Source organism: Phalacrocorax carbo, chromosome 13, assembly GCF_963921805.1.
Source record: "Phalacrocorax carbo chromosome 13, bPhaCar2.1, whole genome shotgun sequence".
Lineage (NCBI taxonomy): Eukaryota > Metazoa > Chordata > Aves > Suliformes > Phalacrocoracidae > Phalacrocorax > Phalacrocorax carbo.
Window position 1 is genome coordinate 9,016,273 of NC_087525.1, and position 23,479 is coordinate 9,039,751.

At 41.4% G+C, this 23,479-nt stretch overlaps 1 protein-coding gene across 3 annotated transcripts in view; it reads left to right on the top strand.

Annotated features, from left to right (window-relative positions):
- The window catches only part of ANK3 (ankyrin 3), a 375,046-nt gene that overhangs the window by 241,597 nt on the left and 109,970 nt on the right, over positions 1 to 23,479 (top strand). For 2 of the 3 annotated variants that reach the window (XM_064464766.1, XM_064464771.1), the window contains 4 exons: positions 8,553 to 8,651; positions 16,401 to 16,499; positions 20,769 to 20,966; positions 22,938 to 23,036. In XM_064464766.1, coding sequence (XP_064320836.1) covers positions 8,553 to 8,651; positions 16,401 to 16,499; positions 20,769 to 20,966; positions 22,938 to 23,036 — 495 coding nt within the window. Of the gene's footprint in view, positions 1 to 8,552; positions 8,652 to 16,400; positions 16,500 to 17,990; positions 18,140 to 20,768; positions 20,967 to 22,937; positions 23,037 to 23,479 lie in introns of those variants that run through there. The other variant, XM_064464768.1, reaches the window with a different exon arrangement.

Here is a 23,479-nt window from a genome sequence, read left to right on the forward strand (position 1 = left end):
TAATTTCTGTAAACAGTAGTCACAATATGCTGTCTCCCCTCTGGAGGAAGGGCCCTTATTTGAATTGTTGACAATCTCAGAAAAGCAACAGAGCAAAGATATGGAAGGGCTGTAACCCAGCTAAAATCATACTGTGTGTATGTACTGTAGCTTTCAGAAGTACAAAGGGCAAACTGTAGGATGGGGGTGTCAAAGGCACTTTGTGCTTTTGTGAACCCCCAACCATTTTTCTTTTGTTCTTGATAAATAAATATGAATCAACACTACTTGTCTGCTCTCGATTTATGTTTAAACTATTTAGTCAAGTGTCAGTTCTGAGGAAAGATTTGAACAAGAGCTAGAGGAATATGGTAACAGAAGATGCTTGTATGGAGGGGGCAACACGAAGACAAATGTGTGGAGGGCAGGATAAATAGCCAGCTCCCACCATCGGTGTAGTGAAGGTGGGGAAGGGTGGAGAAAATGTGAATGGACGTGTAGGGTGAAGGCAGAGCTCTGAGCCTTAAGGACGAGGGCAAGTGTGGCAAAAAGAGGAGCTGGTGAAAGGATGTAAGAAAAAGGAGGGCAGACCTGTGACAAAGGAGATCTTTTCAGCTGCTCTGTTTTCAGCGTGTTTGAGAGGCCCAAGGGGAGAAAGAGGTTCCAGCAATGAAGGCAGGGAAAGACACGAGCTTGATGATGGCTATCGGTGTGCAGGCAGGAGGTGAGCAGTGGTGCTGTACTGTAAGTAAATGATGTCCCCAGTGATATGCAGTAGCAGCTGCTCCCCTCACCCCCGCCGCTATACACCTGCCTGCCTCTCAGCTGTCGTATACTCCCTTGTTCCCTTCTTTCACTGCAGCTAAGAAAAATAGGCATAGCTCCAGGAGCTCTTACAGGTGGTACAGTGCCTGCCAGCCTGTGTACCTGCTGACCGCAGAGGCTGGGGGGTTGGCAGTGTACCTGCTTTTGGTTTGCACTCTTCCAGCCCAGCGGCTGATCTCATGTCAGCTCTTCCATTAAACTGCATTAGCACTTCTGGGTCCGTGCTTTCTCTAGCCTTGCTGCAAGTGCAGGGAAGATGGCACGACATGGAAAGTTCCCTGTGGGATGGATGGAGATCATATCAGTCAGTCAGCTTGTGATGCCCCGATTCTACCTATTTACAAGGAGGCAGCTCCAAGAACCTTCATAACCTCAGTCCAAGTGAAACAGGATCTCCTTATTGGGTTGGATGTTTGCCATTTTGTAATGAAGGAAAAATAGTCATCCAAAATTGGTTGACTTGGGCTCAAACTCAGCAATAAACCTGTCACAATTACTGACAGGGTATGCATTGTAGAAGCACAGGCATTTTATGTCTATTCATCATCCTTTTTCTGTAGTACATTTTCATATGTGTGGCTATGCGTCTTTGAAACCCTTCACAGCTAAAGAAATCTATTCATTGCATCATCATATTTCCCTCTTGCTTAACTGGGAGGCAATCATATATGGGCTAAAGAAGTAGACGAAGAGAATAAAGGGTAACTGAGGGTGAAGTCAGTCTCCTTTCTTAGCCAGATTAACGTGTAAGAGCAGTTGCTACCTGGGCTTCGAAGGACTGCAACAATTCCAGACACCATTCTCTTATCTGGCAATGATGTTGGAAAGGTGTGTATAAATCACAGTTACAAACTGAAAGAAGGCCAAAGACCTTTAAGTCAATCTATTTTATAAAATTTTTCAACAGGAAAAAGTAATTGCTGTTATTTTAAGAAAAATATTGTTCATCAGCCAGTTGTACCTTTGAATCAAACTGTACCTGGTGTGTTAACCTGGAGTTTTAATAATTTTGATATCTACTTCCCATCTTCTGGAACTACCAACCTAGTGATTAGTATGGAGACGTGAAATCCACCAAAGGGGCTCTCCTGTTCCAGGCTTTCAATTCAGATCTGTTGTTGGAACACAGTGACCATATGCATAGTGAAAACTGTTGTGCTCCTGTCCCAGCTGCTGCCTCTGGAGCTGGACACTGTTGCAGGGGCTTCGTGCCATCAGCTTGACTTTCTTTACCAGAACCAGGTCATCTTCAGCCTGAGGGTGGGTGGGGTGTTGGAGGAAAAGGACAGGTCACAGACGCATTTCTTCATCTCTACTGATCCCTTCAAATTTGCTCTAGACTGCCTTGCACTGATATCTAGGACTGGGAGAGGTGTATCCAGACACATGCTAAAGCAAGAAACATCTGTTGGAAGGAACGAGAAACCAGTTTCCTTAGCAGTCTGATTATATCTGTGGTATCCTGAGCAAGAAAGCTCTTTTGCTATAAATCAGAGCCCTGTAGAGTGCCTGCCCTTTCCCCTTCAGGCCTTGCTCGGGCACCCCCAGGAGCAGTTGCAGGGAGGGCAGGCGATTTTGTCTGCTGCAGTTCCCAGCCAGCTGCGATGGAGATGTGTGCCCAGGCTGCCCTGTGCAAATCAGTGTTTCTCCAAGGCTGCAGCGCAGATCAGGGAGGTGGGGAAGGTGCTTCAAATAAACTGTATTTTCTGGAAATTATAGTTACTGAAAAGTTATCTTTCGGGGGTTCACAGAGTCTCCAGAGATTCTTCAGATGCCATTCTTCTGTCTGAGATTATCTTCCAGTGTAAAGATCTGTCTACCCATGTGAGGAAATGCCTCTGAAGCTCCACCCGGCTCTGAGGAGCTCAGTGGTTAGAAAGGAAGAAATTGTTCTCTGCAGCATTCAGAGCAACAGCTGAAAGAACCCTCTGTGACCCACATCCACTCCGTATTTGAGCAAGTTAGAAGATTCAGGTAGCAAGGGAATCCTCTGTGAAGGTGACCTCTGCCCATATCTTTCTTGCCAAAGCAAACAAGAGGTAGTCACTGTCCCATAAAACTACCCTGTTCTACCCTGTGAACAGCCTTCCTAACACACAGCAGTCCTTATTCAAGAGGAGACCCAGCTCCACTGGGAGTGGGCTTTGCCTGCAGAAAGTTTGCTTACTGGAAGGTTGAGAAAGGATTTGGTAATTTTGAGAGTGTGGTGTGAGGACAACATGCATTAATGATGACCCTGAGGCTGAGGAACAGAACACGATTAGCCCATCAAAAAGAGCAGGCAATATGTAAGTGACAGTAACATAAGAGGAAAACATCTTTTTATTTCCCTAGTGGTAGTTTGCCATAACAGCTCCTTGCTATACTCTTCCTTCTTTTCTTCCAGGATTCATTTTATACATCTCAAGCCTGAAGAAAGATAAGTATATAAGCATTCGGGAACTAAATTAGCACAATAGAAAACTTATTAAGTAGAGCAGAAAAAAGCTGAAAAATTATGCACTGTTATAAGGTTTCCTGGAAAGCATCTGATTGTATGTTTGTGTTTGTACCTATAATTTCTTTAATTCCTGGAAGTCCTATACAAGTCTCAGTGAACCCCATAACTACTACTCAAATAGAAGAGTTTTCTCTGCAGGAGTCCTGCTGTGTTGTAGCTCCAGTTCTGAATTGCACCTGAAACACACAGAAGGAAAGAATATTGAGTGTTTTCATATACAACATGTTGATGTAGCTGTGCAGTTGCATATGACAATCTTACCATACCTTCAGGAACTGGTAATGGTGGTAATATCCACGCAGTGTGGTTGATGACAATTCCAGTATACGACACGCACGAACCAACATCATGCTTTTTCCTTAAGAACCCCTAATGATGGAGGGATTTTCCAGTCTGTACAGGAAATTTCTGCTTTAGCAGGCTAGCTATTTTCAGCTTCTGTTTAATTCACACGTTCTTTGTCAGTATTAAGCTCTTCCCAGAGTCTGCTCTCACTTGAGAACTGAGAAGGACAATCTTACTAAATGCCAAAATTAATCTGAACGTTTTGGTAAGAAACTGGCATTGGGTTTTTTTAATCAAAGATAAAAAAATGAGAATTTTGTGATTAAAGCTACTCTCCACTGAGGGGCTGGGAGGAGAGCTCGGAGAGAGGTAAGCTCTCTCGTTGGTAGTGAGGAGAAATATCAAGTCCCCATGAAGCTGGCAATGGGTCTTCACAGTCCTGACATGATCAGCATTTAAAACAATACAGCACATGACTAGGACAGGTTTGCTCTGTTTTTTGTGTGCTTTTTTTAAAGCTAAGTGCAAGGTGCAAACATTTACTTTTCTTGTTTGTTATTAGCATCCTTATGCTTGTAAACTCAGACTGTCTGATGGGAGAAAGAGGCAATCCCATAGGACAGTACATCACACCAGGAACCAGAGGGAATTCTTCATTTTCTAAATGCATTAAAATAAAACGACAAGATGTACTGTGTTTCTACTCTGTCAATTTTAAGTTTTTCCCTATTTTCTTCTGACTTCCTAACTATTTGTGTTGCTGATTTGTAATAGTACAGAGTGATTCTGACTACCCTGGTGAACTGTGATGGATAACGTCATGTGTCAGAGGGGAGCTGATCTCATTTCAGATGGGAAATGTAGGTGGCTTATTGCTCAGCACAGTGTAACTCAAAGTTTTTTAAATTTTCATGTGACGCTGTAGACAGAGAGATGCAGCTGAAAGGGCTTAGTGCTTCCTCTGATCAGGCACAAGCAGAAAAAGCAGGTCACTCTTCACCCATCGTATTTCTGGATGTTGTGAGACTCCGAAGGAAGGCACAGGCCCTGTGTGAGAGGGTGGTGGCTGCAGCAGGCGACGGATAGAGATAAAGGGAAAACAGCCATCCACGATGTTGTGAGGTATATACACTTTGAGCTATATAGTTTCAGTGTACTTCAAGACATATATCACAGGAAATCTGCCAAGGGGGAGAGGAAAGCCAGCTAGGTCATAATCCTATGAGCATTTTATTGCATAGTTTTAGGTTGCTATCCTCACAAATTGTTTGATATTCCCTGTAGAATTTGTTAACTCTCAAGCTGAATGGCAGGTTGGATCTCAGTGCCGAGGGGTCTACCTGAGACGTTACCCAGCATTTGCGATTTCAACAGCAAGGACAAGAAGCACTCCAACAGACATTCTAGGTCTGAACCGCATCTTTTAATGGCAACTTTTTGAAGGCATTTCAGCTTTATAACTGCAGAAAAACATCTTCAAAATTTTCCTCATTTACTATTCTATCTTAAGAACAAAGGGAGAAATTTATAGGAGATCAAACAGATAAAAATAGACTGAAAAGACAGCAGATGCTGTTGATTTACTGGAGAATTCAGAACTTTACATTTGGTGGCTATATTGTTTGCTGATACCACAGTTTTAGTGTTAAAAAACTACACCCAAGCTGCATATATTATGAAGCTTTTTTTATCTCTAGTTTCTTGAGACAAGTACAAACAACTTGATTTTGAGTTGCTTCCTTTACGTTTTGCCATCAGAAACAATAATGATGATGTCTGAGGTTTATTTACTTCTCAGTTCACTTTAACTGTCAGATGAGAGGTGGGAAGGGCCCATATGCATGATGCGTCTAGGTATAATTCTTTAAGCCTTGACACAACATAGTATTGACCAAAGCCAAGTTGCTTGCCCTAAACTTCAGTGTGCAATTATGGAAGCATTCACATAATGCATCTCCTCATCTGTTCAGGAGTCAGAACTCTCAGCCAGCAGAATTATTACTTCATATTGTTCTCTACCAATAAAAGCTCAAATAGCTAAATGGCAAAATCAAATTCTGAATAGAGACATGCCCCCTCTTTTTTCCCCCCCTCTTCATTTCCACACAGTGTTTCCCTGAGCTGTTACAGCTGAATAAGGCTAAACGTGTTTCTTCTTTGTCTCTTAATTCTTTGTATGAACTGCCTGAATAGGTTAGTAGAGTATGACAAAAACAGCATCCTCCTTCCCAGAGAGTGAGTGCTGCAGTGCTCTTTTCCCAGGAAGGAGGAGCTGAGTTTGATCATCCGTAAGGACAGATATTTCACTGGGCATGTTAGGGTTTCATTTGCTTGATTCTTCCTGCTCAATTTTTTATTTCAGGGTAGCTGTGTGTAGTTCATTTTCCTAACAAACTGTCTGAGGTGATGGCATTCTTTATCCATCCACCTCTTCCTAATGTGAACTTGCTGCCTATTTTCAACAAAGATTGGTTGGTTTCAAGATTCTAGAGACATGAAATGTATATGTTTTTCATAAAGACAGGGGATCAAATGGAGGAAAGATGGTCTGCTAGCTCTCCAGCTTGCAGAAGTGAGCTCAGTCCTTATTAGGTGCTGGAGAATTTGCCCACGTTCCCAGCCAGTGTGGTTGCACCCTGTCTGAAGCTGGGAGAGAACTGCACAGGGACCAGGTCCTGATAAGTTTCAGTACTAACCAGAAATTCGAAGATCATTTGAACAGGACTCCTTTTTTGCCATGAAAGTGGATTCCCCCCCCCACACACACACCTGTTGCAAGCAAGCAGTGTGACCTAAACCTTGATTACTAAGTGGAAGTCATAACTTTTGGAGTTGAGGTGTGCATCTGCCAGAGCTTGTTCATCCACTCTAGAATCAACTCTTCTTCAGGTTAAGGCAACAGGAGCTTTTGAATGATTGGACTGGTAAAGAATTAGATACAAAGTGCATGTTCTTATGCGATTATACCCTCCCTTGTGCTGCACTAGACTGATTTAGCCCGGTGTCAAGACGAATGAGAACCAGACTTTTGAGAGGTATTTGTCCTACCTTTTGTAATGCTGTCCCTTCCTCCTCCATTGCTTCGTTGATGCTTAGAAAAGGCATTTCTTCTACTCTCTGTATGATATAGTAAATTATTAGTAGTAATGTATTAACAGGGCACTAAGGTCTATTAGACTGAGTTAACCTCTTTGCCCATCAACCCCTGCAAGTAGAAAATGGAGACACTTCAGTCTAAATTACCTGCAGTACCCTTTACCTGAAGGGATGGAAGTTATTTCCTTCACTGTTTTTTTCTCAGGAGAGTAGAATTCATCTCTCTTTCCCCTCTGACCTCGGTAACATCTTTCTTCCTTGGAAGAGAGGAAAAGCAGAAAGTATCTCCTCATAGTTGTCTTCCCTCTTTTTCTCTGTCCTCTTTGTGGCTGATGCAGTAATATGCTGACTCCATATTATAGCCAAGGTCAATTCCCAGTCAAATAGAATGAATTATTTTTTTCAAAACCAATTCACATATTGCAAGTTAAGCAATCCCACAGCTTTACATGCCTGGGAAGACCAGGTATAGCACACTATTTGTTAAATGTGATATGTATCATTTTTGTTTTACTTGGTTTTTTAAAGAAATGAGAAGCCTCCCTGGAATAGTAGTCACTTAGATGCTCTAATGATCATTAATATTGGAGAAAGAAGCTCTGTCATCTTGCTAAAATATATTTTACCTCTGTGATAATATTAATTAGTACTTTTTAGTAGCTGTGCATTAGCTTCATAGTGAAATTGTGTGTAAATTAAAATATAGCATACTGCATTAGGTACTCAGCATTATTATTAAGCTGTGAGTCAGCTTGTCACATCTGAGAGGGGATCTTTTTTCAGTGCTGGGTTTCTATCGCTCTGCTCACCTGCAGTTTTGAGGAAGCACTCTTGAACGGTCTGTTGGCCAGGCAAGCCACTCGTACCGCTCCCCAGCTATTCCAGGCGACGGCTGCCTTTCTGACTCAGTCAGCCATCGGACACATGCTCGCTCAAATTCGCTGCTTTCTGCTCAGTCACGGGGAAGCTGGTTTTACGCAGCCAGCTGTTTGTGCTGCCCCTGAACGGGCAGAAACATGTTCTTTAAAATTCTATTCGTCTTCATACTGTAGCTGCACGCTCTATTTAAATCCTTTTATTTTTGCTTGGCTCCATATGATCAAATACATGCAGGATGTGGCCTTCGCACACCACAGGATAAAAGATTCGGCAGAGCATGAAGAATCGTCCTAGCTACCTCCTGTTAAAGCAGCGTGTTTGTGTGCGCAGGCAGTGGTTGTGTAACCGCCCTGGATGCGCGGCGCCGATGCGCAGCTCCGGGAGGCGTATGGGCGCATTCGCGGTCTCGCTTGCCGTGCAGCATTACATCGGTGCGAGGAACAAATTCTGTAGATTAAGTTAGCGATGTAATTGAAACGAAGGTGCTTATGAGGCTTTCAGGGTTTGCTGATAATGTTCAGAAATAAAGAGCATCGGCATCTTGTTGCATTTGAATTAGACCTACAGATGTAATGGTTTTATTTATTTTTCTATGGCTCCTACATGGCCACTGTAGTTGTGAGGTGTGAATCCTTATCGTTACATGCTCAGAAAGAACCATAGCTGCATGAAATTGCTAGGGTTTAGTCAGTAAAATTGCATAAATTTGAGTCTTATACAAAAGCTGAGAACTGAGTCACAATCCTATCATCTTATGACTTCAACCACAACTCAAATGTTTGTCTTCATAATATATACATTGAGGTATAAGGCCAGTAATTCACATATGTGGATAAACACAGCTTCCCTTTGCTTTCATGCTCCCAGGGAAACAAAGCTGTTACGCTTTAGCAAATTGGGCATAATTCATTCTGTGAGCAAACTGATCACAGAGTTCATGAAAGAAAGATATATGGATATTTACTTTCATGGCTTTTTCCTTCCACAGAATGATATCACGCCATTACATGTTGCATCGAAGAGGGGAAATGCAAATATGGTCAAACTCCTGCTTGATCGAGGAGCGAAAATTGATGCCAAAACAAGGGTAAGCTTAAGTGTGAATGCTGTGAGTGACGGGAATTCTTGCCTCTAACCTGTTAGCTGCTGTACAGCTTAAATCGTTCATCTTCCTGGTAGGCTACCATAGCTGCACTGCATTTCTTTTTTTATAAAATGGTTGCAGTAGGATGCTAACAATTTACATCTCTTAAAGCAATGTGTGAAACACCAGGTATGGCAAAGCTCAGAACCAACAATTTTCCTTGTTCTCTGTAGAGCATTTAATTAGGAGCTGCTTCTAGCTACTTGGGGGTAGAAGTGACTGTACAGACAAATATTAAAAGACAAGAATTCAATTCAAATGTTTCACATTTTGAATGCTAAAAAAGTAACTTTGAACTGCCGTGTGTGTTTGCCTTTCGTTATCCACAGGGCAGTGGCACAGAGCATGATGCTGCTGCTGACTCTCGTGCAGCTATGCCTCTGTCTGACTGGGAGCTTAGCTGCTGCCTTGGATTTGCCGGCAAATGTGCTGGGCGTAGTGGCGGCTTCCATCAGGTCGACACCTGACTCGAGCTGCTGAGTGACTTAAAAGCTCAATGCATATGGTTATATCTAAGAGCCGTAGTTAAAACCCGGTCAAATCAGTTTAGGGATATTTTATTTATGTACAGAGTGGCAAAAAGGAAGAAAATTCAAGCGTTTGGAAGTAAACCTAGAACTAGTGCTGCTGTGGGCTGTCGTGGCAGCCTCTGCAACACGCTCCTGTGCACGTGAGGCAACCTTCAGGGGTGGTGCCTGTAACTTTTTGACAATTGTAATTTTCCTGAAATATTAGCTTATTTTACCTATCCACCTTCCATTTTTAATTATTCTGTATAATTTCCACCAGAATCATTCTAAAAAAACCAAAGGTATAACCTAAGAATCTTTTTTTCTGTAGTTATTACTGTATCCGCAGCTTTCTGATTGGTTTTCCAGTGTTTCAGCAGCCTCTGAGATTTTCTGCAGTGCTTCTTGAGGCACATTTGTATTTTTTATTTCCGTAGCAAATTCAGGAACTGGGTCAATTTATTTTCTCTTCACTTTCTCCACATTTTTCTTTAGTAGTTCTTCCATTTTATCTTTAGAAGTTACTCTATTTCCTTGTAAAATATTTCTGGTTTTTCTAATCGGGGACTAGGGAAGAGACAACTTTTCATGGATAATGTGAGCAGTGGGTATAATTTCTGGACTAAAAAACCAGCCTCCTACGTGCTATGTGGGGGCTGCCAGGCTGAGGGCCGTGGGCCGACCATGTGGTGTGGGGAGGGCCACATTTTGGCGACGTGACAGATGTGCATTTGGTCAGAGCAGGGAGAAAGGGATGTGGCAAGGGACTATCTGCTTCCTCATCGCAAGCATTTATATGTCCCACTGCAGCCAAAATGTTGGGGAGCACTACTTTAAGTAGTTGGAGTCCAGCTTGGTCTTTTCTTTTAATTATGAAAATTCATGATCTGCTTCATTTTCTGTATCACAGGCTCCAGGGTCAGACATTAGGATGATTTATGTAACTAAAAATACAGGCTGGGACGGAAGCAGGATCCAGGAAGAGGGCAGAAACAGCTCCTGAGTCTGGCAGATCTTCCCAGTGAGGCAAAAGTCAGTGGATAAATGCAGTTCACAACGTCGTGGTTTGTTTTTTCTGGCTTCCCCCAGAGACTGCCTGTTTCCCCAAACACCCATCCTCTCCATAAATCAGAAGGGATTGGCATAACTTCTCCTGCTTGTGCTCCACAAGTGTCACTCATCGTTGCACTTCTCTGGCATTACCAGAGGCATCATTTTCTGGCAGTTAGTGACTAAGTGGAAGTTTTGCTCCCGGCAGCACTGACTCATCCTGGCAAGGGTTTACCAGCCTGTGGTCTGGGCGGCATGTGCCTCTGCTGAGACTTCTTGAGCTGAGTAGACAGCTGCGTGATCGAGAAAAGGGAAGAGCATGGCTGGAGTAGATCAGGACGGGTTTACAAATCAATAGAAGCCACAGAGGGCTGAGAGTAATGTAGTACTAGATGAAAAAAGGACATTGCTTCAAGAGCATCTACCTAGTTCTAATATTCAATAGCAAATATTAATTGCTGTGAGCTGTTATAACAGGCGTTCCTGCTAAATCTCTGTTATTCCTACCTGACCCAATGTTGTTTTCCAAGGCAGAACAACTGAGGTATGTCAACTTTGTAGTCATTTCATTTTTTTTAAGCACCATTCCTTTTTTGATGTCCCAGACACAGAACGGCCTTACGAAAACACAGGATGACAAAAGCTTCCGTCATATCCTTTTGCAACAGCATCACTACTACTGAATGTATTGAAATGCAAAGAGCAGCCAAGGCTCTCCTTTCTGATACATGTGCCAAGTCATGCCTATCAGCTGGGTGTCCAGTCAGAGCCCAGCCTTGCGGTGCTCTGCGAGGGGCAGGCGTGGGTGCTGGGTGCACACACAACTTAAACAGATGGGATTTGCACATGAAAATAAGCGAAGTGCCTATTATAAGAGTTATAAATGTGAGAGTTCTTTTTTTTTTTTTAAGAGGTTTTAAAGAGGTGAACAGATTTTTTTGTGTTTGATTAAAATAGTTTTTTGTCTTGGACACCATGATACTATTTAATGCAAATGTTGCTTATGGAACACAAAATACCTCCCCAAAGGTGAATGGCAAAGGTTCTGTACACATGTGAAAGGACAAAATTTCTTGAAAATTGCTTGTTTCTTTTGCTCAGAGGCAGAAATTCCTAGGCCTGTTTCTCCTTTATCAGGTCTGTAATTAACCTTTAAATGAATATGCAGAAGATACTGTTTTGTGTTGTTACCAAATACTAACTGGGCCAGGATTCCCTACTCTGACTCTTAGATGGGACAGATTTAGCTATTCAGCTGTGGTTTTGTGATCTGTTCCTGCAATCCATTTTCTGTATGGGGTACTGGAAAGATGCTCCTCGTAATGTCTATTTTTATTTTTCACAAACCTACTCATTTTATAGATAAATTCACATAAAGCCTTTCCTGAGCATTAAATAAGTTGGGGTAATGATTTCTTTTCCTTAGTCATTTCCATGAGCCATTTGTGTTTGCTGCTGGCAGATGGTCCTGGAAACTGCAGCGCTGAAGTACTGCACAAAAGGTTAACATGAAGGGCCAAATCCTTATCCTGTTTAAATTATTGTAAAAGTCATCCATGGGCTCCCAGTTGCTCTATATTTATTAGACTAGGGTTTGTTGAGCAGCATAAATATTGTTGCACACCTGCAAACTGTAGTTAGGAGTTCAGATAATGTGTGAGCATACGAGGTTATTTCCAAAAATGATCTTACAACTATTTTAAGGCTCAGCAATCTTTTCTTTTTTCCTTTTAATTCATGTTTATGTTGCATTGTTTATTTTAACCAGCTGTTTATCTTTTCTCTGTCCTTCTTCTGTGTGAGATGTCTAGCAGCTGGTATGCGGAGCTTTGTACTGAATTCTTAAGGGTGCTCCTCAAGAACTATGTGCTGCTTTTGTCCATCCTGGGCAACTTTTATCATTCGGGTTTTTAACTAGCATTCTAAGCAAAGGCCGATTAATGCCTCATGTAACATGTTTACGGAATGTTGCTCTAATTACTTTTCCTCTGTCTTCCAGAAAAGACTTTAAAAAAATAAAGTTTAATTAGAGCGGTTGATTAAATTAGCTTGATTTGCTTTGGCTGTCTAACACTGTATATGCCAAAGTGAATTTGTGTCTGAAGCAGGGAGAAAGCATGTTTTAGCCTGGATTAACAATAAGTGTTTGTAATCTTCATTCTACTGATTTTGCAGGAAAATAACAGGCCAGCACTCTTATCTGCATGAAAACATATGGGATATGCTCTTTTAAGATGCATCAGATCATACATAAGCTGCTCCAGAAAAGCCACATGTAGTAAGATACAAAATAACTGCAGGGATAACACTGACGTGGCACTATAAGTGGATTTTGCATGTGTAGGAAGAGCAAGCCTCATCTGTTGCCTTATTGTACAGAAGGGACAGTTTGCAATAGTGCCAACAAAGTGAAGAATTCAGGAGACTTAGAGCATGGAGGGGCCATGAGATGGAGAGTCCTGCTAGGCTGAACCACATGCATGGAGACTCAGTAAGCAGCAGTGGGTAGAGGCAGCAGTAATTGCTCCCCTGGGGGAAGCATGCCTTCTACCTCCGGCTCAGGGGAGCGGAGTGCCTGGCACACTCCTGCCGAGGCCATGGACAGGCTCTGGAGTTTGGCTCAAAGTCTGACAAGCTCTTGCTGAGTATTTGCATCACAGTAAAGTTTTAACTGGCTGTTGTGCTTAATTTCACCGCTCATAGACCGGGTTAGAAGCTGATGCTCACCAATGTGAGAGCTGTGGTACTGAGGCTGCCATGGATTTGGGGTACAGCCCAGAGGAAATCCTGTGGGGAAAATCCTGGGTGGGTGTTGACAGGGAAGGGGTAGCTGGGGAGCACAGGGAGGCTGGTTCATGCTTACCCGTGCTGCTCAGAGGTCTCTTAGAGCCACATGTGGTGGCAGGGAAACACACTGCAGCAGGGAGGCTCAACTGCCTTCGTCTGCTAACCTCGAGCCAGTTGTGACCCCAATGTAGTAAGATCAGGGAACTACACAGGTATCTGAGTCTCAACAGCGACCAGAAACAGCACTTAGATCTCATTTATTTGGGGAGTGTGAAATAAAAGCTAAAGAAAGAGCAGCAGCCCCAGAGATGGGTGTGCAATGTTTATGGGAAGCTTGCGCCTAAGCAGAACTCCTCCTGTTGTCCTCCTGGCTTTGCTGGAGCTGCTCTCAGGCCCTCTGGAGGGATAGATAATAGAGATGATATGATTTATCGTGTCAGCACATACTTAGAGAGTCCTTAATCTGCAGATTATTGTCATAATGGTTTGTAATGGTTTTTCTGAGCCACTGCAGACTATCATATTAAGGCAAGTTTGCTTCCTAATACAAGTAGTATATTTTACGCTTCACATAGTATAGTCTATATGAACAGAAAACAAGCAACTAGAAAATCTCCTGACAAAATCAGTGAAGTTTTGCTGAGTTCAGAGCAGTCTCTTTTAATTTCAGATTCTCTTTTTTAAAAGAAAGTTTTTGTGATCTGTGTTTCAGATTGCCTCTGCACATTTCTTTAGTGCTGTATCGCAATTAACCAAGCCAGGTGAATAGACAGTGTCTTTTCAGAATACAAAAAAGATCTCTGCAGCTAAATGAGCTGTCTTCAAGTGTATTTGCTCTTTACAGTAGGAGTCCTGACATCATCTTAACAATAACTACAGATCAGCTGTCCCAACAAGCACCTACATTATGTTGTAATGTTGTGTCATGTTGTGTGATGCATCTGGTGGTGGTGACTGCTGTACGGACTAGAACGAGCTCCAGCTGGCCAAGCATGACTGCCTGCTGCCTCCTGTGCCACAGGAGCCTTGTCAGCTGTAGGCACAAGCTGGGCAGACTGGGGCAACGGCTGGGGCACTGTGCTCTGGGGAGCACTGAAGTAGTTCTTAAGGATTTAGTCTAGCACACAAAGTTGACCAAATTTGTCTCCTTCTCTGTGAGCTTTGTATGCACATTGTGAAATGAGTTGGGGGGACATAAAATCTGAAAAATGCTCCCTAACTTACAGTTTTCTGCCTGATCTCCTAGAGTACCTTTCTTTGATGTGCCTGGAGAACATGATCATTGTAGGAAAGTAAAAAGAATTAACAATCTACTGTACATGATCTTCAGCTCCTGCCTGCAGGTCTTTAGTTACCTAGCCTTGCTGGTTTTTATTTTCTCTCCTGTACATGGGTTTTTGTGTGTGTGTGGTGGATATTTTTATGTTTGTTGTTTGCATTCTGCTCAGTACTTAGTATGCCCTTGCCAGTGGAAACTACTCATATGGGAAATATGCATTATCGTTTTTAAACACTTGTTGTGAAGGTCCAGCGAAACATGTGCAACTCAGCTGATAAAGGCACCTCATGGCTTTTGATATCTTTTCTCTTTGTCTTTACTTACATATTTTGAGCAATGCATCTTTATTTTGTGTAGTATCATTTTTTAACAAGATGCTGTATTGCATGGGCTGAAATAATGGAAAGAAGCAGAAATTACAATAGCATCAGCGATGCCAGTAAGAACACAGTGGGCCAAACTGTGTTCATCTTGCATGAAATAATGGCTCCCAGAGTCCTGATCAAGTTAAGTCTGAATGAAAATTTTTCATTTACGTCAAAAACATATGCCTTAGTTCCAGTGGAAGAACATGCACAGTGAGAACCAGACCAGTTTTAAATGAGACTAGCAGGAAAAGTTAATCACAACAATTTCTGTCTGCTATCTTTCACAAGCCTATTAGGAGAGGGCAAGGAAGTAGAAGCAGGAGAGGGTAAGGCTCTGAATCACAGCCTCCCTCTCCCTGGCTGCCCTCTACGCTTTGCAAGCCTTCAGTTGATGTTCTCATAGTGTGTAATGGTTTAGGAATAATCAGGAAAGAATATTGTAATTATGCACGGAAAATATGTCTAGGGAGGTATCTTAATAGTACTTGCTACCATACAGAGACAGACAGAGAGGGAGTGCATGTACATGAAGTAGCAAGCACAGGATGTGTGAGATGGAATTTTAGATAATCCTTTTTATAAAAATTATGTGACATGCATCATGTGATTTTAGACGATGCAGCATATATATTTTTAAGAGTGCCGGAAGACACTGGAAAAGGCTGCTTCCTATATACCTTGTATTTGGAAAATTAATGAATATTTATATTTCTTCTTTATTAGTTTCAACCTTTCCTATAAAGGCTCCTCTTCTGACATATTTAGTGAAAATACAATATTGTTTCTGTGTGACAGTATCTCCTGCATATCTGTTTTGCTTGTAACAAATCAAATGTATGCTCTTACTAATTCTGAAAACATTAATCTTTCTTCCTTATTTTCCTTGAAACTGTGACGTTACTAACTGTAGCAAGGACTGTCATACAGCACTGAAAAGTTCCCTGTGACTTTACTCACAGTTATTGAAAGCATATGTGCTATCTTTCATCATAGCACTCAGGTACAGCAGGTTACTTGAGTATTGTAAACAGGGTACAGGTCACAGAATAATCAAATTGGTTTGGAATAACTCTGTTAATGTTAAAAAGAGCCTCTTATTTCAGGAACGTATTTTTAATATGATGATAACTATTACTAAGCCAACTATTCTGAAAGAGGTATTGACAGTATGCCTTGACTCTAGACCAGCTGGAAGCCACACAAGTATGGTCTACATGACAAGAGAATTAATCCAACATAGTTTTATCACCTGGGATTAAGATGGTTTTCTCATCTGCTGTACACCTATAGTCAGTGTAATAAAAAAGTCAAACTAAGTAGGAAAGATTATTTTTTTCTCTCAGACAAAAGGACTTTGATGGATACTGACAAATGAAAGACCCAGTTTTCTCAAAGACGTGGAGGCAAAAAGTACCTGATGTGTAATCTCATCTTTTATGTGCATTTACCACTTTACAGCCTCTACAGTGAGGCCCTCAAAGTAGCCCACTGCATGAGCACCAATTTCATATGACTACATGTTTATAAAACCAGAGCCAAAATGTACTCTGTCCATCTGAATAAACAGGTTCGGCTGTTCAGTTGCAGAAGAACAGCGTCCTGCGGGAATTAGTTTCTTAGGACTTGGTAGGTCTTTACAAAAGTGCACAAGGTTCTGTTGCATCTGAAACTAATTGATTACAATGCTTGTGTCCCACAGGACGGGTTGACCCCCCTCCACTGTGGAGCAAGAAGTGGCCATGAACAAGTTGTAGAAATGCTGCTGGATCGTGGTGCCCCTATTCTTTCCAAAACCAAGGTAACTGGCACTGTTTTCTGCTGGGATAATCCTTGCGTTTTTTTTTTTTAATGTAATTCTGCATGTCTCATATATTTAAGGGTTTGACAATAACTTTCCTATATCATAGCTATTTAAAGTAACTGTGTGGGAGATCTCCAAAGTGAACGCCGTATGTAGCGTGTGTCTGCATGTGTAAAATGTGTTAAACCAAGATTCACAAGAAAAGGTTTCTGTGCCAATGAAAAAGGCATGTATGGTAACCTTATCCCTCAGAACTTCAGTAGTTGAAAATCTCTGTGTCTCTCCTGGAATAAATACATGGTGATTACAATATATTTTCAGCTTGCACCAAATTACCCTAAGGCTAGAGTAGAGATAAGAGATAAAAATAGAGCAATGTCTCTTTGTAGAGACAGCTCATATTTCCTTAGGATTTAGCCTGATTGCCAGTTTCTCCACTTTCTACCTCTCTACAGTTTATCATTCAAAATTACTCATGGGAATTTCAAATCATCTGCGCCAGGGTGTGCAAATTGCTTTAGACCCAAGGGCTGGCATTAAAGCGCACACTTTGCAGAACTCTTCTGGTGGTGGTCTCTGCTTTGTAGCACCACTACAATCCATGGCTTTCCCATTCAGGGTTGACATTTGGGTTGAGCAGTTTGTTGAGGCTCTTTCCCAAGATAACCTTCCACTGCATTTTTTCTCTCAGTCTGTAAGCAATGTATTTCCAACAACATTTCTTGTTTCCTTCTGTTATTTCTTTTCTCTCTTCTGTCGTCCTGTCCTATTCTGTCTCAGCGCCCTTCTATATTCTGCTTTTCTCCTCCCTCTTCTTCCTTTCTTTTTTTTCCCCTTACTGGAATATATTTAGCATTTGTTTGGGGAGGTTGGCACCAGCTTTCCTCTGCTCAGTGAGTCACTGGCAAGTGCTATCGCGGGTAATCTGACAGACAGGATCCACCCATCCTTTGCATGTGGAGTTTCCATGGACTCCCACAGCCCTGACTTGCAAACTCCATGAGCAGGGGGAGATGGCAAGGGGCTGTCCAGGAGCCACTGGGACAGATCACAGACTCACAGAATGGTAGGGGTTGGAAGGCACCTCTAGAGATTATCTTGTCCAACCCCCCTGCAGATAGATCTCCACGCTGCTGCCACTCCAGAGGCTAGAGCTCATACTCCAGGGAGAAAGGCTCTTCCACTCTCTCTGGTGGTAGCTCAGTTAATTACTTTAAAAAATGCAAATCCCACTGCTTTGATTTCCACCATCATAAACGAGAACCCCTCCTAAAGAACTACATTTCTTTGCTGCATGGATTTTGAATTGTCAGGTGTTATCCCTGAGCTTAACCTGCTGTTCAAGACCTGTGGGTTTTGAATTTGTTCCTCATCCTGAGGAGATTCACACAGCCTGGCCCAGAGTTCACTATCTGACATCAGGCAGATGGGAACATGGGATAGTGGGTTTGAAACAGACCAAGGCTGAAAGACACACTTTGGACATTGACCTGCAGAGGCTTATGTAAACACCTCCAGCAAAATGGATCTCCTCTCTGGAAGCAAAAAACCTATGTTACGTGTTAAAAAGTGAACAGAAGAAAGTGCAGAGCTTCATGAGTTTCCCTCTGATGTGTTAATTCTGCTGTTTTCAGAAGGTAAGCTAAGAAGTACAGGTGCCTCTGAATGACATTAATGAATCCATTCATTTGGCACTAAACTACATAGTACTGTCCTCTGCAAACTTAAGTGGCTCCATTCCCTTCAAATTAAGTCATATATTATTGGAAATAGGGCACATCTTTGAAAGAATTTGAACTTCACAAAGCTTTCTCAGGTTATATAAAACTCTTCCAGAAGAATAACCAAACTGCAGTTTGATAGCTATTTCCTGCTAAAGATTGTTTAGTGTTGTGCTGGCCCTTTTTTGCACTGGAAAAACCTTACATTTCTTTTCAGGGGAGGCAATGATCTAGTGGATTATCTGGGGTTTTCTAAAAGCAACAGGAAACGCAAATTCTAGTCCTGAGTATGTCAATGATGTTCTGTGTGCGAAGTGATGCCTCTGTGTATCAATTTCCATCTCTTTTAATTACTGTTTTTCTAGGCTTGTTTGACTCTTCCTTTTTATTCTTCTCTTCCCCCTCCACCCTGCCCTCCCCGAGTTAATGCCACTTCCCCTGATTAAAGTCCTTTGACACAGCTACAGAATAAGCTATGGATCACTGGCAATTTTATGTTTGCGCAGTCAGGCATTTGATACTCCATTTCTGTGATCCTTTTCTGATTTTTCTTTTTTTCTTATGGTATCATGTGACTGTCAACATCTTTGATTAATCTTGAACAACTTGACCTTTTAATGTTTTCTTGGCAATCCTCATAAAACCAGCAATCTAGCCGTGCTTATATAGTGGCTCCAACTTGAAGTACCAAGTCCTTTCTTACAGTCATTGGTGGATTGTCTCTCACAACATGGATATGGGACAGGAGAACGCTGTTATATGTAATATTTTTGTATTAAAAGTGGGAAGACAAAGGCATTGAAATATTAAGTGACTTGCATAAGATTGCAGAGTATCTTCTACTGCAACAGAATTAAGAGCAACTCTGGTTTAGGTTACAACAAAAGACAGTACTCCAGTGATGTTTTGTCTTCACCAAGTTCTTTAGCATCCAGCCTTCTCTCTTGTGCTTTTGTGTAAAGTCTGGCTAGTTGGTGCACTTTTCTCACCCATGACAGATTTTTGTCAAGCATCTTGCTGATTTTCCCCAAATTGATGTGTGGCTGCTCTGATCCTTCCCTTCTTTTCCATCAATGTCAGCCTTTGTACAAGTCTCTCCTATGAGGGAGTCCCATGTCACCTTCTCAATTTCTTACTCCATAAGTAAGTGTGGTTTTTTGGCTGTTACGGCTAAGAACAACACTTTTTCACCTGAAGGACCTTTCTAATAAATATGGAACAGAACAGTGTGTGAAGTTTCATGATTTTTCACTATCACCTAAAAAGCATCATTGGTTATAAACTGTTATCAGGAAGGCTTGGTGACTGAGGGAAATTAATCTTTTTCTTTTTTATTCTACTGTTTAACTACCCTGGAAGACAGTGAAAACATTTAAAATGCATTGCTAGCATCAAGCTTCCATGCAGATAATTGTTGTAGTCACCTTTGGGAATGGGAGAGAGGCTTATCCAAGCCAACATAAATCACAAGTGAGATGCCCATGAGATAATCTTGCTTGGAAGATGTAATTGTGTCCAAGAATGTCTGCTTCTCAGCACAGAATGCAAACTGCTTTCAAATTCTGACAGTATTAGCCTGTTTACTTTCACCATCCTTCTTCCATGTCACTTTTAAAAATTATTTCCCTGTGTACTTCCACCTTTATTTTGAACGTTTGTCATTACTGTTATGATATGTCATGGGAAGGGAGACGAAAGAAATCATCTGTTTCAGGAAGCCTGAGATCTCAGCTGGTTTTACATTGCTGCTTTGCCTTTGCTAACTGCAGTCACATGAGGGCACTGTATCTGTGAGCAAGAGTGTCAGTTTCTTTGTGATGGCAAACACAGTGTACTGTCAGTCATTTATAGATTGCATGCTATCATGTGTTACCAGAATAGCTCCTGCACTTGAATCTAATTTTGGCATTAGAAGGACTCAGGGAAAAAAAAAAAAAGAACACCACAAAGAAAAAGAACAAAAAAGAAAGCACTTGAGACTTTTGCTGTTGTACCTACGCTGGCTGGGAAGAATGGTCTACACAGGTGTGTAATGTGATGTAAGGCGTGTTTACAACCCAGGTACAGGAAAGCACTAGTGGAGGGGTTGCAGTGATTACTGGGTGGTGCTCTGACCTGCTCCCTCATGCCTGGTATATGCAGGCTATGTTAGAGTGGTGAGTGTAATGCAGCTTTTAAAAACAGCACATTTCCTGGCTAGGGTATTGAAAGTCACAAAGTGCTGTTCTTCACATCACTCATTAACTCAAGCTACTTACCTGAGCTACGCTGCCTGAAATAAGCTACTTTTAGAGCATTGCTGATATGGTATGACTGGGGGTTTTTTAAGGTAGAGCTGCCTACAAACTGTAGCCAAACAAGCTCCAAATCCCACGTGGCTTTTGCTGGAGTAAGAACCCTCGTTAGACTGAACATGTTAAGTTTAATTTGGGTGCTTTATGGTCTTCTAAAATGCTTCGTACAACAAATGGTCTCAGAAAATGCAGAGGAGTTAATTTCTCTGAGCACCCTATAACCCATCACCGTTGGGTCTTTTTGTTCACAGAACGGTTTGTCTCCGTTGCACATGGCAACACAAGGAGATCATCTAAACTGTGTTCAGCTTTTGATTCAGCACAACGTGCCTGTAGACGACGTCACTAATGACTATCTGACTGCGCTGCATGTTGCCGCCCACTGTGGCCACTACAAAGTTGCCAAGGTTCTCTTGGACAAGAAGGCTAATCCTAATGCCAAAGCACTGGTGAGTACCCAGCGGGTTCCTATTCACAGCTAAACATCCTTCCAAAGTTGCAGTGAGACTTCTTTGAGAGGTGTTTTCTGCCTGCTGATGGTTGACAGTGAGGCTACGTTGTATTGCTGCAGCCCAGGAGAGGATGCTCGATGTTCAGTGTGTTAATAATATATCACGCGATCAGAGTAGACCTTTGCTTACGGGTGGTCGACAGCGATTTATGAATTTCTAGTGTAACTAGCACTTTTGCCTCTTGGTAGCTTGTTACGATTCTGAATAGATGAAGCAGCTGCAGGCATAATTGCTGTAGTTTTTGGTGTGGGGAGAATTCTCATTTTCTAAATGTTTGTAAAGAGAAAATAATCAGCAACACCTAAAACTGAGGGAATTTTTATTAGCTCTCAAAAATGTGAAACAGTAAAAAGGAGGAATGAGTTCCATAATGGATATTTGCCGTATTTTATAATTATGTCAGTGGAGTCGTATGCCTTTCTACTTTAGCAACAACTTCAGCAACAAAATCTGTTGGTGTAATTAACTGCATACAAATTGAATGTGTTAGTGCATTTTGTTCAAAATTATACTTGCAATCTGTTGTTTTTAAAATGTCTTTTTGATTTGTTCTTCAATAACTGTTCTAAACAATTTTACATTCTGACATTAATTGGGTTGACTGTTGGTTTCGCAGCCTGATAGAATCATAGATGATGCTACAAGCCAGGTGGGATTGACTCTTTTGAAAACAGCACAGGCTTCACAGATTTCCTTCTTTCAGCCCCTGTGTTCTTTGTGTCAGATCAACCTATTTTCAGGTGTCTTTGGTCAGGGTATTGTGATATGTGGGGTTTGTTCTCTAGAACCAGCAAGTGGGGAGGCTTGTAGGCCTGCAATATTTATTTTTGCCTTCTGAAATAAACAAATCATCATCAGGTTTAGCTTGTCAGAGTTGCTGGCAGTGGCCTGTCATCAGTCTGGTAGCCTAGCCACAAATTTCTTTTTCCCTTAAACCTTTTAGTGTTTCTTCTTATTTCTGTCCCGATCCCCGCTCAGGATGATTAAGTAGAAGGAGCCTGAGTGCAGTATCTGGAGCTCAAGCTCGCTTTTCCCTGAAACACATCCGAGCTTACCCTGGACGTTGTCCGCTGCTAAGGAGAGAGTTGAGAGCTGCTCACGCTTAACTGGAACAGACAATCGCACTGACCTCACGTTACAAAAGCATATGATGTTCTTGACTTTATAGTAGGTAAAAAAGCTAATTTTGATTGGCTCTGAGGGACCAGTTCTGTCAGCTGCTTTCAGAACTGTTCTGCAAAGGCTTTTTTGATGAATATACAGAGTGGCATTACCATTCAGTGCACTAATGTTATTGTACCAGTTGTGGATGCTCCGGACAGCTTATTTTCCTGTTTTATTTGTTTTCTGTAGTATCCTCTCACACCAAATAAAATAGTAATTTCAAATGTTCGCTCTGCTGCACACAGAATTTTTTTTTAAAGGAGGGGCAAAATAATTTTAATTACAGTAAACTGGCAGGTAATGAATGAAAAAAAGAATAGCAGTAAGTCTAGTTTAGAAGATCCAAATGCCAGCGCTTGTAATGGTAAAGTGCTTTTTTTTACCAGCAGTTCCTAAAAGTCAAAAGAAAAACAAATGAACTCCCAAAAAAACTCCAGCAAAAAACCTCACCCAGTTAACAGTGAATATACTTAAACAAAAATGAAGTTTTTGATAGTTTTAGATAGCTGATAATTTTTAAAAAGTAAGGTATTTGAGTGGGCAATATATTTCATAATTAAAACTGGCTATATGAAATATATCTTTGTAGAGGTTTTTTTTCCTCTTTTACATGAAGAATTTAGTGAAACCAAACAAATCTGGAAGGCATTTTGTTAAGAGGAATGTCTTATTCGAATTCCATACCAAATTCTATGTTTTTATGATATATGCAGTATCAAAAACTATGTTCTTTCTCATTTACAGAACGGTTTCACACCTCTTCACATTGCCTGCAAGAAGAACAGAATAAAAGTAATGGAACTTCTTCTGAAGCACGGTGCATCAATTCAAGCTGTGACTGAAGTAAGAAGTGGTCTTTTCACATTTGTCTTTGTTTTTCCTACAAAATTCATTGTAACTATATTGATTAATATTTGAATATTTTTGAAAGAGCACGTACCAATCAAGTCAATGTTTATTTTCAAGCGGGTATTACCAAATAATAAAACTGAGTAATAAGGTCGGTTGCCTTAATGGATCATGACACCCAAACAATTGATATACTTTGGAAATACACTAGGGATAACAAGTGAAACGTAACAGATCAAAATTTTTGAGAGAGATCTGTAATTTCTGCCAATTTTTGCCTATAATTTAATGCACTGAAGATGAAATTCACCCCGTTAAGGAGATCAAGGTGAAGACTGTACTTAACTCAAGTCCTATTTTGAATGGTGGTTTAATTCACAGACCTTGTTTTGGCTTTCCACACAGAAGTTATATTCCCCCACCATCGCAGGTCATCA